Below are 19,501 nucleotides of genomic sequence, written 5' to 3' on the forward strand. Positions count from 1 at the left end.
GCATACTTCTAAAATCACAATCTCTATATGATATCTCTCTTCTTTCATGAAAGAATTCAGTAGTAGGGGCCCCTCCCACCATAGAAAACAGGCTTTTCCAAGTTGTTTCTTCCTTTTTCAATCCTTCCCTTGGATTCTGTTGTTTCACCTGCTTATGCTCATGGTCTTTAACTTAGTTTTCATCCTCCTAAGTCCATGGATAATTTCAGCCTTTTTATTTCCTTTTATTTTTTCCTGTTGCTCACTTTCCAACTCCCTTCCTTTTGAGGGCAGTTTCCTTGAGGGTTATATTTCAAGGTAGCTTCCTCCTCCTAAGCTGGACAATAGTTTTCTTCCTCATGTGACTTTTGGAAGGTCAGAACTAGTGCCATTTGTGTGGGAGGGTCTTTCCTTCAGGCTTAGTGGAGTATCACACAGCCACACACATGTGTGTTTCCTCAGTGTCCCTCATTCCCCATTTCTCTGGCTAGCTGTAGTACAGAGTATTAGCACACTGCCATCCCAGTGCAAGCAAGATTCTGCCATTGGGATTTCATCAGCACTGGAGAGGGATTTAGGGGAGTAGAGCTGAATTCTGCTTCACAATTATGGGTTGGCTTATGCAGCCTTGCTGACAGAAGATGGTGGACAGTGGGACAGGGAATAATGAGGGAGTCTGTTAGGCATTAGGGATTACTGGCCTCTTCTATCATTAATTCATCAGGTTTTACTTCCTTATGGTTCTACACTTTGGAGATGCTCAAATTGCTTTATCTCTTGCTCATGACAGCTTTGAGAAGTTGTGAGGATCAGAGAATATATCTGATCTGTCTCATTGACCATATGACCAGAAATGGTACATGAACTTAAAAAATATTTTGATATTTGTGTTTCAATAGAATTGATTTCCTCTCTAATCTACGCATTAAAATATTACTCTAATAAGCAATCCATAGACTTCTCTAGACTGTCAGACAGTTCTATTAGCCAAAAAAAGGTTAAGAGCCCCTGGGCTAATTAAACCTCCTTTTGTTAAAAGGAGTCTCATTTTGGTCCAACACTAAAACTAAACTAATAGATTTGACTAATCAGGCCGGCTTATTACAGGACAATTCTGGCAAGTTTCCTGAAGGATTTAATTAGGGGGAAAATGTAATGTAAAGAGTAAGGCCTTATATAATGGGATCATCCAGCAGACATGTTCTAGAGCAAAAATTTTTAACCTTTTCTGTACCATGGATGCCTTCTCAGAATATTATTTTAAAATATAACATAAAATAATATGATTATGAAGGAAAACAATCATATTGAAATGCAGTTATCAAGTTTAAAAAAAATCCATGGACCCTAGAATAAGAACCTTGTCCTATAGTAGCTCTGTATTTGCTCCCTCCAAACGTTATCTGCCAAATGGGCATAATAATATCTATGTAATCTAGTGTACCTGGTTATTCCATGGAAAGTGCTTATAAATCCTTAAAGTGCTACATAAATGTGATATTGTTACTGAGGAGTCACAACAGGCTGATACCCATGTTCAGTGAACATCTAAAATGAAAGCTGGTTGGATAAATGATAGCTTACTAACTGCTTAGGGTGTTTGTTAGGCAGAGAGCAGTCACATGGGACTACTTCCCTTATGCCTCTTTACCAACCAAGCTGTCTCAAATTAGCACTGATTTATTTATCTTCTGAATCAGATGTCCCTGTTCCATGGGAAAGCAAGGATTTATATGAAACAAGTACTGATGATATTTGGGGTTCTAATCTCAAGATGATTTCACCAAGTTGTGTGATTTACCTCCCAACTGTGTTACCACAGGAAATGATTACTGTTTCATCTGAAGCCCATGGTGCACCACTGACTTCCCAGGCTCAGCTTATGGCTCAAGAATGATGGTCATTGGGGCAGCTAGGTGGCACAGTGGATAGAGCACTGGTCCTGAAGTCAGGAGTACCTGAGTTTAAATCCAGCCTCAGACCAAACACTTGATACTTACTAGCTGTGTGACCCTGGGCAAGTCACTTAACCCCAATTGCCAAAAAAAAAAAAAGAATGATGGTCATTGCTTACAAGATAGGTTTCAGAGGCAGAGCCAAGATGGCTAAGTAAAGGCAGGGGCTCACCTAAGCATGCCCCCAAATTCTCCCAAATACCTTTAAAAATGACTCTAAACAAATTCTAGAGAAGCAAAACCCACAAAAGATGGAATAAGACAAATTTCCAGCCCAAGACAACTTGGAAGATCAGCAGGAAAGATCTGTTTGCACCAGGGTGAGAGACAAGCTTGGTTCAGCACAGGTGGGGCCCCAGAAAACTAGGAGGGTGACTAAATCACTAGCAGCAGTGGTTATTTCCAGACCTGTCAGCCCACAGATGCCAAAGACAACTTAGAAGATCAGTAGGAAAGGTCTCTCACATGGAGGTTAGAATGCAGCACAGTGCAGCACACTCCATGCCAGCACAGCCCCAGCCCTGCAAACCAGGAACAGGCCTTTTGAGTGACTGAGTCAGCAGTGGTGGCAGCAGCAGCAGCAGCAGTAGCTGTTGCTTTCAGAGTTCTCAGCTCATAGATGGTAAGGGGGTCAAACAACTGGACAGAAGGAAATTACAGGGGTCCCTTTGCTAGCATTGAGGCAGGCCTCTGCTGCTTTGCCCATACTCAGATCTGGATCGCAGTCCTGGGTGGCAGTCCTGGGGCAAGGAGGAGCACTGGCATAGCAGAGCTTGTGGCCACAGTGGAGGGGGAGACCCTCCTCACAATTCCTGGGCAGAAAAGAGTGCTAGTGGTCACTCACAGAACAGAGCACAGGCCAAGAGAGTGGTAAACACCTCTCCTTAGATCATATCACATTGGAAAACAGAAAACTTACAGGTCCCTATAAGTATCTCCGAAAACAGCTGCATAAAACTCCTAAAGCTTAGGATAGTGTGCCCTCCACCCTGGAAACAGAGCCCTACTTTAACAGAATTAAAAGTCCAGTAATAGGCTGGGAAAAATGAGCAAACAATAGAAAAAATTCTGACTATAAAGAGTTATTATGGTGACAAGGAAGATCAAAACACACAATTCAGAAGACAACAAAGTCAAAGCTCCTACATTCAAAGCCTCCAAGAAAAATGTAATTGGTCCCAGACCATAGAAGAATCAAAAAGGATTTTGAAAATCAAGTAAGAGAGGTAGAGGAAAAATTGGGAAGAGAGATGAGAGTGATGCAAGAAAAATGATTCAACAACTTGGTAAAGGAGACAAAAAAATACTGAAGGAAATAACACCTTTAAACAGGCTAGGCCAAATGGCAAAAGAAGTCCAAAAAGCCAATGAGGAGAAGAATGCTTTAAAAAGTAAAATTGGCCAAATTGAAAAGGAGCTCCAAAAGCTCACTGAAGAAAATAATTTTTAAAAATTAGAATGGAACAAATGAAAGCTAATGTCTTTATAAGAAATCAAGAAACAATAAAACAAAATCAAAAGAATGAAAAAAAAATAGAAGACAATGTGAAATATCTCATTGGAAAAACAACTGACCTGGAAATTAGATCCAGGAGAGATAATTTAAAAATTATTGGGCTAACTGAAAGCCACAATCAAAAAATGAGCCTATATGTCATCTTTCAGGAAATTAACAAGGAAAACTGCCCTGATATTCTAGAACTAGAGGGTAAAATAGAAATTGAGAGAATCCACCAATCACCTCCTGAAAGAGATACCAAAATGAAAACTCCCAAGAATATTATAATCAAATTCCAGAATTCTCAGGGCAAAGAGAACATATTGCAAGCATCCAGAAAGAAACAATTCAAGAATGGTGGTGCTGCAGGATAAGACAAGATTTAGCATCTTCATATTAAAGGATTGGAGGGCTTGGAATATGATATTCTGGAGGGCAAAGGAGCTAGGATTACAACCGAGAATCACCTACTCAGCAAAACTGAGTATAATCCATCAGGGGAGAAATGGATATTCAATGAGATAAAGGAATTTCAAGTATTCTTGATAAGAAGACCAGAACCAAATAGAAAATTTAACTTTCAAATACAAGACTCAAGAGAAGCATACAAAGGTAAACAGGAAAGGGAAATCATAAGGGACTTAATAAGGTTAAACTATTTACATTCCTACATGGGAAGATGATATTTGTAACTCATAAGTACTTTCTCAGTATTAGGGTACCTAGAAGGAGTATATATATAGACAGAGCACAGATGTGAGTTGAATATGAAGGGATGATATCTTTTTTTTAAATTTTTTAAATATAAATTTATTTTTAGCTTCCAACATTCACTCCCACAAGTTTTTGAATTCCAAATTCATACCCCATCTCCCCCGTCCTCCCACCCCAAGATGGCATGCATTCTGAATATCCCTTCCCCTAGTCTGTCTTATCTTCTATCTCTCTCCCTTTCTCTTATCCCCTTCCCCTTCTATTTTCCTGTAGGGCAGGATAGACTTCTGTACCCCATTTCATGTATTTCTTATTTCCCAGTTGCATGTGAAAACATTTTTTTTAAAACATGTGTTTTTAAAACTTTGAGTTCCAAATTTTCTCCCTTCCTCCCTCCCCACCCACCCTCATTGAAAAGGCAAGCAACTCAATATAGGTTGTACATGTGCAGTTATGCAAAACACTTCCATAGTAGACATGTTATGAAAAACTAACTCTATTTCCCTTAATCCTATTCTGCCCTCCCATTTATTCTATTCTTTCTTTTGACCCTGTCCCTCCTCAGAAGTATTTACTTCTGATTACTCCCTTTCCCAATCTGCCCTCCTCTCTATCATCCCCCTGCTCTCTTGTCCCCTTCTCCCCCTATTTTCCTGTAGGTAAGACAGATTTCCATACCCAATTGAATGTGTTGTTATTCCTCCTTAAGCCAAATCCTATGAGAATAAGATTCCTCATTCTCTCTCACCTTCCCCTTTCCCCTCCACTGTAAGAGACTTTTCTTTTCTGTTTTTTTTGTGAGATAATTTACCCCATTCTACTCTCCCTTTCTTCTTCTCTGAGTATAATCCTCTCTCATCCCTTAATTTTATTCTCCAGATATGACCCCTTAATATTCAACTCACCCTGTGCCCTCTATCTATCTACATATACATACATATAATTATTTCCTCCAACTACCCTAATACTGACAAATATCTCATGAGTTATAAACATCATCTTTCCATGCAGGAATGTAAACAGTTCAATCTTAATAAGTCTCTTATGATTTCTCTTTCCTGTTTACCTCTTCATGTTCCACTGGAGTCCTGTATTTGAAAGTCAAATTTTCTATTCAGCTCTGGTCTTTTCATCAAGAATGCTTGAAAGTCCTCTATTTCACTGAATGACCATTTTTTCCCCTGAAGGATTATACTGTTTTGCTGGGTAGGTGATTCTTGGTTGTAATCCTATCTCCTTTGCCCTCCGGAATATTATATTCCATGCCCTGTGGTCCTTTAATGTAGAAGCTGCTAAATCTTGTGTTATCCTGATTGTGTTTCCACAGTACTTGAACTGTTTCCTTCTGGCAGCTTGTAATATTTTCTCCTTGACCTGGGAACTCTGGAATTTGGCTACAATATTCCTAGGAGTTTTCCTTTGGGGATCTCTTTCAGGAGGAGATCGTGGATTCTTTCAATTTCTATTTTGCCCTCTGGTTCTAATATATCAGGGCAGTTTTCCTTGATAATTTCTTGAAAGATGGTCTAGGCTCTTTTTTTGATCATGGCTTTCAGATAGTCCAATAATTTTTAACTTCTCTCTCCTGGATCTATTTTCCAGGTCAGTTGTTTTTCCCATGAGATATTTCACATTGTTTTCTAATTTTTCATTCTTTTGGATTTGTTCTACTATGTCATGATTTCTCAAAGTCACTAGCTTCCAATTGCTCTATTCTAATTTTTAAGGAAGTATTTTCTTCAGTAAGCTTTTGGACTTCCTTTTCCATTTGGCCAATTTTTGTTTTTAGGGCATTTTCTCCTCATTGGCTTTTTGGACCTCTTTTGCCATTTGGGTTAGGCTGTTTTTTAAGGTGTTATTTTCTTCAGTATTTTTTTGGGTCTCCTTTAGCAAGCTGTTGACTTGTTTTTCATGATTTTCTTGCATCACTCTCATTTCTCTTCCCAGATTTTCCTCTACTTCCCTTACTTGCTTCTCAAAATCCCTTTTGAGCTCTTCCAAGGCCTGGGACTGATTCATATTTTTCTTGGAGGCTTTGGATGTAGGAGCTTTGACTTTGTTGTCTTCTTCTGGTTGTATATTTTGATCTCCTTTTTCACCAAAGTAAGATAATATAGTCTGACTCTTTTTGCCGTTGCTTGCTCATGATCCCAGCCAATTACTTTAGTTTTAAACTCTTTGTTAAGGTAAGAGTCTGCTTCCAATGTGGAGAGTGTACTGTCCCAAGTTTCAGGGGTTTGTGTAGCTGTTTTCAGAGATACTTGTAGGCACCTGTAAATTTTCAGTTCTTCCAAGGTGGTATGAAAAGGGGTGTGAGATGTTTACTCCTTTCCTGGCCTGTGACCACAAGTATTCCTTTCTGTCCTGTAACTGTGAGGAAGGGTTCCTCTCCACAGCCACTCCAAGCTCTACCATGCCAGCATTCCTCCTCACCCCAGCACCGCCACCCAGAACTGTGACCCAGATCCACACACAGGCAAAGCAAGAGATTCCTGCCTCAGCACTGGCAAAGAGATCCCTGCAGTCCCTCTCTGATCAGCCACTGGATTCCCCCTCAGTCTTTGGGCCGGAAGCTCAGGAAGCAGCTGCTCCCCCCCCCAAGGCCACACTCTTGGGGAATGGAGCTGAAACCCCACTTTCCTGTCTCAGCACTGACAGAAACAGACTTTTCCCACTGACCTTCTAAGTTGTCTTTGGCATTTGTGGATTGAGGAGTCTGGAAACCTCCACAGCTGCCCAAGATTCAGTCCTCTGAGGCCTGCTCCAGGTTCACTACTGTGGCCTGTGCTCCCACGCCGTGCTGTGCTGCGCTCCTAGCCCGGCACGATACACCTTTCTGATCAATCATCCAGGTTGTCTTGGGCTGGAAATTTGTTTCACTCTGTCTTTTTGTGAGTTCTGCTGCTTCAGAATTTGTTTAGAGCCATTTTTTATGAGTATTTGGAGGGGTTTGGAGGAGAGCTCAAGCAAGTCACTGCTTTCACTCTGCCATCTTGGCTCCGCCCCCGAAGGGATGATATCTAAAAAAATAATATTAAGGGGTGAGAGAGAAATGTGCTGGGAAAAAGAAAATAGGAGAGGTAGAGTGGGATAAACTATCTCACATAAAAGAGTCAAGAAAAGGCTTTTACTGTGGAGGGGAAAAAAGAGGGAGGTGAGTGGGAACGAGTGAACCTTATTCTCATCAGAACTGACTCAAAGAGGGAATTAAATACACACTCAATTGGGTATAGAAATCTATCTTACCCTACAGGTAAGTAGCAGCAGAAAGGGATAAAAGAAGGGCGGGTGATAGAAGGGAAGCAGATTGGAAGAAGTAGTAGTCAAAAGCAAAACACTTTTGAGGAGACAGAGTGAAAGAGAGGGTAGAATAAATAGGGGGATGGGTAGAGGGAAATATAGATAGCAATAGTACTGTAAAAATTTTTTTGAAGCAAGTTTCTCTGATAAAGGCCTCATTTCTCAAACATATATTGAACTAAGTCAAATTTATAAAAATAAAAGCCATTCCCCAACTGATAAATGATCAAAAGATACGATCATTTATATAGCCATATGAAAAAATACTCTAACTCCCTGTTGATTGGAGAAATGCAAATTAAAACAATTCTGAGGCACTACCTCATACCTATTAGATTGGCTAATAGGGCAGAAAAGGAGAATGACAAGTGATGGAGGGGATGTGGGGAAAATGCAACATTAACACACTGTTGGTGGAGTTGTGAACTGTTTTAACCATTCTGTAGAGCGATTTGGAACTATGCCCAAAGGGCTATAAAACCATCCTTTGACCTAGCAATACCACTGCTAGGTCTGTATCCCAAAAAAAGATAAGAAGCAAAAAGGAAAAGGACCTATATGTACAAAAATATTTTAGCTGCTCTTTTCTGGAGGCAAAGAATTGGAAATTGAAGGGAAGTTGATCAATTTTGGGAATGGCTGAACAAGTTGTGATATGTGATTATGATGGAATACTATTATACTATTAGAAATGATGAGCAGGATGCTCTCAGAAAAACCTGGAAAGACTTGCATGATGCAAAGTGAAATGTACTGTGCACAACATGGTTGGTTTTTCTCCTTCGTTCTTGAAGAGGACCAAAATGACATCACTGTGCTAGAGTCAAGTTTCAGTGTGTCTGACTATGGCTGATTAGACCAATACAAGCTTGGAATGTTGCCACAGGTCAGGCACAAGTAGTCCATGTGAACATTTGGGGTGGTTTCTCTAAATGTGCGCATTCTGCATTTCCTTTGAGCTGTTTCAATTCTGCTTTGCTCATAGAACACAGCACCTTCTCTGATGAGGGCATGCCATGCTGGGTAGTCGTGTGCCAGTGTCTCCCATGCCACACCATCAATCCTAAATTTCTTAAGAGAGACCTTGAGAGTGTCTTTATATTGCTCCTTCTGACCACCATGTGAACACTTGCCTAGTTCTCCATGAAATAATCTTTTAGGCAAGCATACGTTTGGCATTCAAACAATGTGACCAGCCCTTCAGAGTTGGTTTTTTTGCAGAAGAGTTTGAATGGTTGGCGGTTTAGTTTGAGAAAGGACTTCAGTGTCTGGTATCTTATACTGCCCTGTGATCTTCAGAATCTTCCTAAGACAATTCAAATGGAAGCAATTCAGTTTCCTGGCATGGCACTAGTATACTGTCCAGGTTTCATGGACATACAATAATGAAGTCAGCACAAGGGCTCTGTAGACCTTCAGTTTGGTAGTCAATCTAATACCTCTTCTCTCCCATACTTTCCTTTGGAGCCTCCCAAACACTGAGCTAGCTCTGGCAATGCATGTGTCAACCTCATTTTCAATATGTACATCCCTGGAAAGTACACTACCAAGATAAGTAAACTTATGCACAGCATTCAAATCTTCTCCATTTGCTGTAAACAATGGCTCCACATATGGATGGTGGGGTGGTGGTGGCCGATGGATCACTTGTGTTTTCTTGGTGTTAATTGTTATGCCAAAATTAGCACAAGCAGCAAAGAATTGATCCATACTTTGTTGCATCTCAGCTTCAGAGGCTGCAAAATATTGTAAGATGATCAGCTGTGAATGACTTAGCTATTCTTAGCAATACAATGATCTAAGACAATTCTGAATGACTTATGATGAAAAATACTATCTGTTCCCTGAGGAAGAACTGATGGTGCCTGAATACAGATTGAAGCATACTTTTTTAAACTTTATTTATTTATCTTGAGTTTTTGTATGTGTGTGTGTGTGTGTGTGTGTGTGTGTATGCTTTCTTTTACAACATGACTTTTATGGAGTGACTACCCAAGCATATCCCATACCGAATTATTTGCCTTTTCAGTGACACAGGGTGGGGAGGGAGGAAGGGAAAGAATTTGGAACTCAAAGTTGTAAAAACAAATGTTAAAAATTGTTTTTACATGTAACTGGGGAAAAAATAAAATACTAAAAGACAAAACAAAACAAAACAAAAAATAAGACAGGTTTCAATGTGGGCTGAGTTGGAGGGGGGAAATTATTGTAATATAAAGACAAAATACATCATTATTTTTCTATTGGCTGGTTTTATGTATAAATTGAAAATTAAATTAAATAATATTATGAAGATTATATATTCAAACAATAGCTATATGGCAGTTTGTCATAATGTACATGCTCTATCACTTTTCTTTTTTAATGAGAATAAAGAAATCAATCAATTAAAACAAAAAGAATAACAGTCATGGACCCCATTCTAGTTTAGCCCAACAATTGGGTCCTACTTCTTGGAATTAGTGTTTGCGTCAATCTGCTGGCAGAAGGAAGCTCAGGAGTATTCTCATAGGATTGCCTTTCCTCTTATGTGACCATTTGCCTCATCAGTAGCCATAAGGATGTCAGAAAGAACCTATTTTCAGTTACCATTTAAGTTCATACTCAAATGAACCAATCTGGGTTGGCCAGGCAGACCTACCCTGCCAGTGCCATACTTACCACTTGCCTTCCCAGACCCTATGTGGTCTGCTTGATTGTTTACATGTATTGGATGAGTTAGGAGTCACCAACTGTATTCATTCTGATGAGATGAAGGACCATGAAGACTATCTTCACTGTTACTGTGTCCATCCTAAGGTCCTTTGGTGTTTTTTTGTTTTTGTTCTTTTGCTTTTGGGTGAGGCAATCAGGATTAAGTGATTTGCCCAGAGTCATACAGTTAATAAGTGTGAAGTATCTGAACTCAGATCCTCCTGACTCCAAGGCCAGAGCTCTAACCACTGTGCCACCTACCTGCCCCTTTTAAGGTCCTTTGGACTTTGACATCTGCCATGTTTCTATGCCCTCTAGACCCCAGGGCACTATCATTTGATTTTCTAGTGCAACCTAAGGATCTCTGACTCTAACCTCAGCCCTGATGATGGAGCTGAGCATTTCTAGGCCTTTTCACCTGTTCTGCAGCAGATCTTTCCTTTACGTACTCCCTTCCCCAAATTTACATATAAACTTCTTGAGAACAGAGACCAAATCAGTTTTTTTTTATGCTTGTATCCCCAGTGCTTAGCACAGTACTTGGCATATAGTAAGTATTTAGTTAATAAATGCTGTTTTATTCTTTTTGTGTGTGTGTGTGAGGCAATTGGGGTTAAGTGACTTGTGCAGAGTCACACAGCTAGTAAGTGTTATGTGTCTGAGGTCAGATTTGAACTCAGATCCTCCTGACTCCAGGGCTGATGCTCTATCCACTGAGCCACCTAGCTGCCCCATTTTTTATTCATTTTCATTCATTCAAATGAACTTGTAGCAGAATAAGCTTTGCAATCTTCACAGGACTCAAAGAGTCTTTGGAATGGGAGTAAATTCTGTTTGCTCTCCTTATCTCTTTAATGCATTGGAGGTTTCTATGTATTTTGGAGGTTAATTGCCTTCTACCAGTGCCAACAGGAAGGCTGAGTTTAGGCTAATTATTTGTATCACCTTACCTATGTCATAGGGATTGACTGATTGGCTTGTTATTGATTTGATATGGGGACTCATAGAGACGAGTAGTTTCATAGGTTACAGGTAATCTAAAGGACGTGGGTAAGCATGACATACTGACATATTTGCATTAATCCCATCAGAATCAAAATTATACTTATTAAGAGCCCTAAGGTAAAGAAAGCCACATGTAATCTACCTAAAAGACACAAAAACAAGGATATTACAACAATTATGCTGGTATTAGAATTACAGAATCTCAGTGTTAAGAGAGACCTCAGATGTCAAGTCAATAAGTATTTATTAAGTGTCTACTACGTGCTGGGTATTGTGCTATATGCTGGGGATATAAATCCATAACTGATCCGGAATCCCATCTTTGGCATTCCTGTCAAGTCTTCATTTAACCTCTGCTGAAGATTTATATTGAGGGGCAATTTGCCTTCATCATGATCCCACTCCATTTTGGACAGCTCTGATTGTTAGAAAGTCTTTCTGTGCATCAGTTCACACTCTGCCTTTCTGAAACCTCTACTCACAGAGATATTACAAGCCAAATGCTTGCTGCTATGGGCATTTTTTTACATCCTCCCCCACAAATATGTTAGGGTAGTAAGCAAGGGAAAGTGGTCCAGAGGATCAGATCCACCCTCATATTTTTTCCAACCTCATCTTTTGAGGTCATTACGGCTCTATAATCTATTGAAGACAATTTACACAAAGTAGGACTATGGGTTCTGAAAAAAAAAGATGGGTGGGAAATTTGTTAAGTGGGAGTTTACTTCCTGTTAAACCTCATACCACAATATCTGCAGCTGAAAGTGGTTAAAAATACAATGAGACTGAATCGTGTGACAAATGGGCTGAAAGCAATGAATGCAGATAACTTTGGTAGTATCTAGGTCTGGCTGGCTGGCATTTGTGCCTATCTGTAACTTTCGACTAGAAGCTCCTCATTATAACCAACACAATACACATGTATATTCAGATATGTATATGTATGCATGCATGTATGTATACACATGTATATGGGCATGCATATTACAATAATGTATTCATGTACATATACCTTCTTAGACACAAGTGTCTGCATACGGGCACAATCCTATACCTATGTGTATACATGCTTGTATGTGTGTGTATATACACACACACACACACACATATGTATGTATGTATGAGTGCTATAGTACCACATGTAATGGTTCATGCTGCCACCATTGGCCTATGTGTACATGTATGCATGAATGTATATATACACATAATTAGAAGAACACAAACATGTTTCCTCCATTGTAGATAATCCCACCCATTCTCAGATCCCATTTGTGGTCCTAGGTAGGCAGTAAAGAAAGAGTTCAGAATTTAATTGATTCAGTAATAAGCTTGTTGCTGGTGACCTGTGCCTAATACCTAGTCACTTTGCTGAGTTCTTAACCTTTATCACGTACAGGTTTGCTTGGAATGATGATGATGATGATGATGATGATGATGATGACAATGATGATGGCTAACAACGATATTACATTAATTACCCTAGTATTAGAATCACAGAATCTTGGTGTCAAGATTTAGATGTTAAATCAAGCACTGAAGCTTTAAGATTTGCAAAGCACTTTCCATATTATTATCTCACTTGATCCTTATAATAACCCTGTGAGGTAATTCTAATATTGCTATTTTGTAGATGAAGAAAGTGAAGCTGAAAGAGATTAGGTGACTTACTCAGGGTCACATAGCTAGTGTTCGAGGCAGCATTTAAACTCACAAATTTGACTATCTATTGACCTCTTGATTTTGACTTACCCTCACACAGGCACATAGATTCTTGTGGTCCTAGAAATTTGTCTTGTGCCTACGTATCACTTGATGCTCACAGACTGCAGCTTACAATTGTAGGGACGGAGGTAAAGATGACAGTAGCACATATGGTAGCCCATGCTGTTACTAACCGCCACCAATGAACGAAAATCTACAGTCACCAGCAGAAAGTCAACCTCCACACAGTCTACATTGGCTGCAACCCCCTCAATATCCAGGTGGACAAGCCTTCCAATGCTCAGCAGAAGGAATTAGTGAAATCTTAAGTTAAGAAGTGAAGCTTTAGTGAAGCTATCACAGGACGAGGAATTATATTTATTCTGCTTGCCCCCGGAGGAAAAAATGTAGAGCAGTGGGTGGAAGGCAATTGCAGAGTGGAAGATTTTGGCTTGATAGGAGACATTTACAACAATTAGAACTGTCTGAAAGTGGAACGGTTTCCCTTAGGAAGTCTTCCACAGAGACTGGACATCCCCTCTGGGGAGATATTGTAGAGGTGATGGAATAGATTGGATCCCTTTGTAACTCAGATTCTATTAGTCTGTTTTAGGTTCTGACAAAGGTACCTTTATAATAAACTCCCCAGCACACTGTTTCATTGTGAAATAGAATTTTAGGAAAATGAATAGTCATTGTTTGGGATCACATTCTCTTCCAGGACCAACGAAAGAACTAGCATTTAGCTCCGTCATGAAATAGCAAATGAACATGAATTCTGCAAGACTCAGAGGAGAGAGCGCTCTTCCACCCACATCCCACCCACATTCTTTTAGTGCTCTTTCCTTCCTCAGATGTCTGCGTGCACTCGGTTTGCACCTCTCTTGTGTGTTTGGCTCGTTCATGTTTGTACTTTAGCTATCTACCCGTATCCGTGAACCGTTTCCCCTGGAAGTGTTGTATCACATGCTTACTGAAAAATTGAATCAAATCAGAGGCCTCCTAAGGCTCTTGTGGCAGTGCTTGTTTTTCTGCATATTTGTTGGTGCCCACTGTGAGAGAAGCTGGTAGATTCAAGGTGGGCTTGGAGGAGGGAAGATAAAACTTGAAGAATGATCTCTTACTTAATGATAGGACAAAAGAAAAGGAAAAGCTTGGCTGTTTTGGCCCAACAAACAATGCAAATAGGGCAAAAATTCATTGAATCACTGACCCGAAGAAGTGGGACGCACCTCTGATGCCATCGAGTCTAATCTACAGCCCTGACATCATTCTCATGGGGTAATGTGATCAGTAGTCCCAATCCTGATGAGATGCTCTTCAGCAATTTGGAACCCAGGCCACATGGGCAGACTTGGGTCTAGTGGGCCTGGTATGTAACTGGATGAAGCTTGTGAAGTCACAGTTTCTTTTGTGAATAACCATACCGAAAGTAAAGTGGAGAAGTAGCTTATGGTAGATATGGTTTCAAATCACTTTATATATATAAGTGCTCTTATTTTGATACTAACAACTAAGCTAGAAGGATAGGAAATGCAAATATTATTACCCCTACCACTTTTTTTTTCAGATGAGGAAATAGAGATTCAGAGAGGTTAAATAAATAGAACAAAACCACAGCAGAGCAGGTACTTAAGCTAAAGTCAATTTACTCTAGGCACAATTAATGTTCTTTCCAGATTGAACTCCATAAATAATTCACCATTTAAGTCAACAGCAGTTTGTCTATTGCATGGATTCTTGAACTTTTAAGAAATATATTTTGATAATTGTAATTACAAAATTCTAATTGTACTTCAGTATAATTGATTTCCTTTATACACCTATGTAATTTATTTTATGCATTTAAAACCATTATCCTGAGGAGTCCATAGACTTCATCAGACTGCCAAGGGGGTCCATGGCCCAAAAAAGGTTAAGAACCCCTGGTCTAGATCCAGAAGCCTGGGGCTCGCAAGCCTTGATCTTGGAGAAGATACATACCAGTTCAGAGGCTTTAGAGCAAGGGGATATGGGAGAATCCCATGCCCTCTTGAAGTGCCACTCTCTTTCCCCTCCAGTGAGTCACTTAATTAGTCAATAAACACTTCTTGTTGTTCAGTTTTGTCTGACTCTTCATTACTCCATTTGGGGTTTTCTTGGCAAAGATACTGGAGTGGTTTGCCGTTTCCTTCTCCAGAAATAAACATTTATTAAGCACTAGAATTAAGGAGCATCAGGAAAGACTCCCTGTGGAAGGTAAGAGTTTAGATGGGGCTTGAAGGAAGTCAGGGAAGCTATGAGGGTGGAGGTGAAGAGGGAGTGCATTCCTCTAAATAGCAGATAACCAGTGAAAATGGCAAAATGGGTGAGTTGGGAGATGTAGCTTAAGGAACAGTAAGGAAGCCAGTGTCACTGGGTCAAACAATACTTGGGCAGGAAGAACTATAAGGTGCAAGAAGACTGGGAAGGTTGAGTGGGGAGGGGTAGGGTAGGAAGATCTTTTGAACAACAGAGGATTTGATCTTAGAGGTGACAGAGAACCACTGGAGTTTATCGAGTAGGGAGTTGTTATGGTCAGACTTGGGCTTTAGGAAAATCAATTTGACTGCTGATCTCACACACACACACACACACACACACACACACACACACACTCACTCACACATACAAGCTGTGGGGCTCAGCCTGATGGCTTTTGATGAAGGGAGAAAAGCAGAGTCCTCACTGATGGTACAGACAAGGCTGCAGCAGTACCCTTCCCCCATTGTCACCACTGTCCAGCTCTCCCTGGCACCTGTGGAAAAGTTTGAGGCACTAGCTCTTTCTATGCTAACATCTGCTTTCAGTTCCTACTCCTTGACTTTTCCCCTATACTGCCTACCTCCTATCCCTTCCCTCAAGTTAATCACTTCATTATAGAGTATCTATTGGATGGATAGGGAAAAGAGAAAGCATTTGTATGGTTTTATGTATTAGTAAACTCATTTAAGGGACATCTAGATGGTGTGGTGTATAGAGTTTTGTATTTGGAGTCAGAGAGGCCTGTGTTTGAATCCTGCTTCAGACTAGTTGCATGGCCTTGGGAAAGTCACTTAAGCTCTCTTAGCCTCTGTTTTCTTATCTGTAAAATGAGAATAACAATAATAGAACCTATCTCATAGGATCAAATGGGTTGACATTTAGCAAACCTTAAAGCACTATGTAAATTATATATATATTATTGTTGTTGTTGTTTTTATTATTTTATTATTATAAAGCAGCCATAATAGAATGAAGCATCGTGAGCTATAACCCAAGGTGCTAATGTCAAGGAGGAGAAGGAGGAAGCACAGTTTCTTAGTGGAGGAATTTTTCCATTGGTTAATCCAAAAACCATTGATCCTATAGTTCATGTATCTCTGCCATATGGCAGACTGTGCTAAACTTTTCTCTAGACCCTTTGACCTTACTCCTTCACTCCATGCAATTACTCCCCTCTTCTGCAGCACATAGCATTGCTGACCCAGCCAGGACAAGCTTCTGTCTTTTGGTTTTCCTCAGCTTTGGAAGGAGGGATGGGTTGGGTTGAATTCTGTTGCAAACTTGGTAGGGGGCTTGTGCAGCCCCAACAGACCAAGGTTTGGGGAGAGGTGGAAGTTGGGGAGGGAGTACAGAATGAGCTGAATAGGGGGTTAGGGATTAGCCTTCTCTGCTATTGGTTCATTGAGTCTTTACCTCCTTAGGGTTGTTGGTGCCCTAGACCACAAGTGACAAAATCTGTCCACAGACTGTTTTGGTATGGGCCCACAAGCTAAGAATAGTTTTTTTTTTTAAGAATGGCTTTTGCATTTTTAAAATACACACCTTTTTTTTAATGTAAAAAAAATATTCTTAGCTCTGAAGCTGTACAAAAAAACAAGCAGTTGGCTGTATTTGGCAATGGGCCATAGTTTAACCTCTGTCTAGACCATAGAGACATCTGAAATTGTTCTATCTCTTGCCCATAAACCATACTTTGAAGAGATTTGAGAGGATGCCACCAAATGACCTCTCACTACAGGTTTACTGAAATGAAAAGTACCATCATTATCATGTTTCTGAGTTAGTAGTTGGAGTGTACATTCCTCCTGTTTAAGTAGGGTGTAGTGAACTGAACGTGAAAACAAAAGTTCATTTTCTTCCCTTGATTTCTTGACCAAAATCTCCAAAGAATATAACATCATCAGTCACATCTCTTGAGTGACATATTGCAAGGTAAAACCATGTCAAGGTTCTCTTTTTTTTCTATCTAGGTATGAAGGCTGGCTGTGGTGTAGATAACCATTGCAGGTGAAGAAGTTTGGTTATTCAGAGACTATGAAACTTCCAGTGAATTTCCAGAGGTGTTCCATATTTACCATGTGGACTCTTGAGACCCAGCAAAGGATGAACATCAATTTCATTGGAGTGTTTAAGGTCAAAGGATGACATCTCATGGATGAGTTGCCCAATGGACAGTTGGTTAATAAGAAGTTAGGCAGCCTCTCCCACAGGAAAGAAAGAGCAATCAGAAGCAAATTTAATTCCTCATACATATGGATGCATATTCTGTAGGTTGCTCTGTCACACGTTCTGCCCTCCTTAAGAAGTTCACTCCATTGGCAGAATGGTTCAGAGAAGCATAGACAATACCAGGCTGATTTTCCTCTGAGCCTTGGTTAGAATAAATAACTTTGGTTCCCAGCTGGATCTTAGGCCATGCGTCATTATTATAAATTATGGTTTCAGACGACAAAGGCAGGGGCCTAGGTAGAGTGGAGTTATATATTGTGCCCTCTTCAGCTTGGTTGAAATCAAAGGGCTGGTGTGGAGTAACCTGCAAGACAAGAAGATGACTTTCAGTTTCATGTGAGAATGTGATAGCTGTTAATCGTACCACTGAGTCAGTGAGCCATAGAATGTGATTATTATAATATATCTTTTTAAAAAAATTTTTGGTGAGGCAATAGGGGTTAAGTGACTTGTCCAGGGTCACATAGCTAGTGTAGAATGTATTATAGAAATGGGGTTTGGGGGAAGAGTATGAAGTGTGTTTTGTGCTCTAATAAAACCTCCAATGCTACAGAAATTCAGGTAGGTAAAGGATAAAGAACAGTAAGATAAATGTATACTTAGAAAAGAAAGTCAGTAGAGTGATTGATCATTGGGCATTTTTGGTGTTAGCAGAATGCCAAGTCACTTAATTTCCCTACACCCCAGTTTCTTTATCTATATAGCAAATGAGTTGGTCATTCTACTTTCACGTTCACATTCCTAAACTCTGAAATTACTTTATCTGATCGCATTCTGTTTTCATTCCAACTTTCCCACTGTTTTACGTCTCAAATCTTTGTTGTGGCCTCCAATCCCTCTTCCTCTCAGTTTTTTATCAGGCTGTCAACACCACACTGGCTACCCTCTACATTTTGACCCCTTGGTGAACAAGGTCTTCAGTCTCTTGCCCCATTATTCTACTGCCAATCTCTCTCAACCTTGGATTACTCCACTATCTTTGCTCCTTACGAAACTAGAGCAAATTACAAAACCATACTGGATGGATTCGTTAGAAATTTGTTACATAATCTTAACTAGCCCTCACTGTGGCAAGGCAATACCCTTATACAACCCTAATTGACTCACTATCCCACTCATGGTACTAGCTTTTCCAAATTTTTTCATCCCTCCTCAAACTTCCCATGATTCACTCCCACCCCTCCCCCACTATCTCAGCTTGCCTCATAAATGAATGAAAAAATTGATGCCATTCACCAAGAGTTCCATTTTAGCCCCCCTTCATCTCACATCACTCAGATGCATTCTACCACTATCTCTCCCTTCACCCCTGTCTCACATAATTAGTTGGCCTTTCTCCAGCAGATTGTCTGTGCTACTATCCCCACTATCTCACTCATCTTTAGTCTCTCTCTGTCTACTGGTTACTTCCTTGGTGACTACAAACTCACTCATGTCTCACCCTATCCTCAAAAAAAAAAAAGCCAAACTTACTTCATCCATCCATCTCTACTATCATCCTATATCTCTACTCCCTTTTGTGGCTAAACTTTTTATCTAAAATCAGAGCTGTCACTTTCTTTTGTCTCACTCTTGTCTTAATTCTCTGTAGACTGTCTTTTGACCTTATCATTCAACTGCTTTCTTCAAAGTTATCAATGATCTCTTAATTGCCAAATCTAATATCCTTTTCTTGGTCTTCATTTTTCTTAAGTAAGGTCGTCTTTGACACTGTCAATCACACTCTTCTCCATATTCTCTCTGCAAGCCTTTCAAATAGGGACTGTTTTCACCTTTTTTTGTATCACCAACACTGAGCACAGTGCGTGGTGCGTAGTAGGCATTTAATGAATGTTTATTGACTTGTTTATTAGAGGATAACTTTGCCTTCTAATTTATTGAAGAAGTTAAGGCTCCTAATGTAAGCTCTTCTATGTTCAAATCTTTCTCTCTTCACCTTTCTCCTCTCCTTTGTTTCAGTCTCTCCTCCTTTCCGAGGTAAGGTTGGCTAGCAGTTTAAGTTACCTAGCTATACCTTGGTCTCATCAAATACTGCTGCATAGAGACCTATCCTTCACCAATTATTTCCCTTCTCATACATTCAGTCTCATATTTTCCACTGGTTCCTTTACCTCTGACTACAAACATGTTCAGATTCATCACT

At 40.0% G+C, this 19,501-nt stretch overlaps 1 protein-coding gene across 2 annotated transcripts in view; it reads right to left on the reverse strand.

Annotated features, from left to right (window-relative positions):
* Positions 1-14,478: 14,478 nt before the first annotated feature.
* Positions 14,479-19,501, reverse strand: part of BTLA (B and T lymphocyte associated) — a 56,782-nt gene continuing 51,759 nt past the window's right edge. For both annotated transcript variants that reach the window (XM_021007174.2, XM_021007173.2), the window contains exon 5: positions 14,479-17,662. In XM_021007174.2, coding sequence (XP_020862833.1) covers positions 17,366-17,662 — 297 coding nt within the window. In that variant the 3' untranslated portion in view covers positions 14,479-17,365. The remainder of the gene's footprint in view (positions 17,663-19,501) is intronic.

This window comes from Phascolarctos cinereus, unplaced genomic scaffold, assembly GCF_003287225.1.
Source record: "Phascolarctos cinereus isolate Bilbo 61053 unplaced genomic scaffold, phaCin_HiC Scaffold_726;HRSCAF=1367, whole genome shotgun sequence".
NCBI classification, from domain to species: domain Eukaryota; kingdom Metazoa; phylum Chordata; class Mammalia; order Diprotodontia; family Phascolarctidae; genus Phascolarctos; species Phascolarctos cinereus.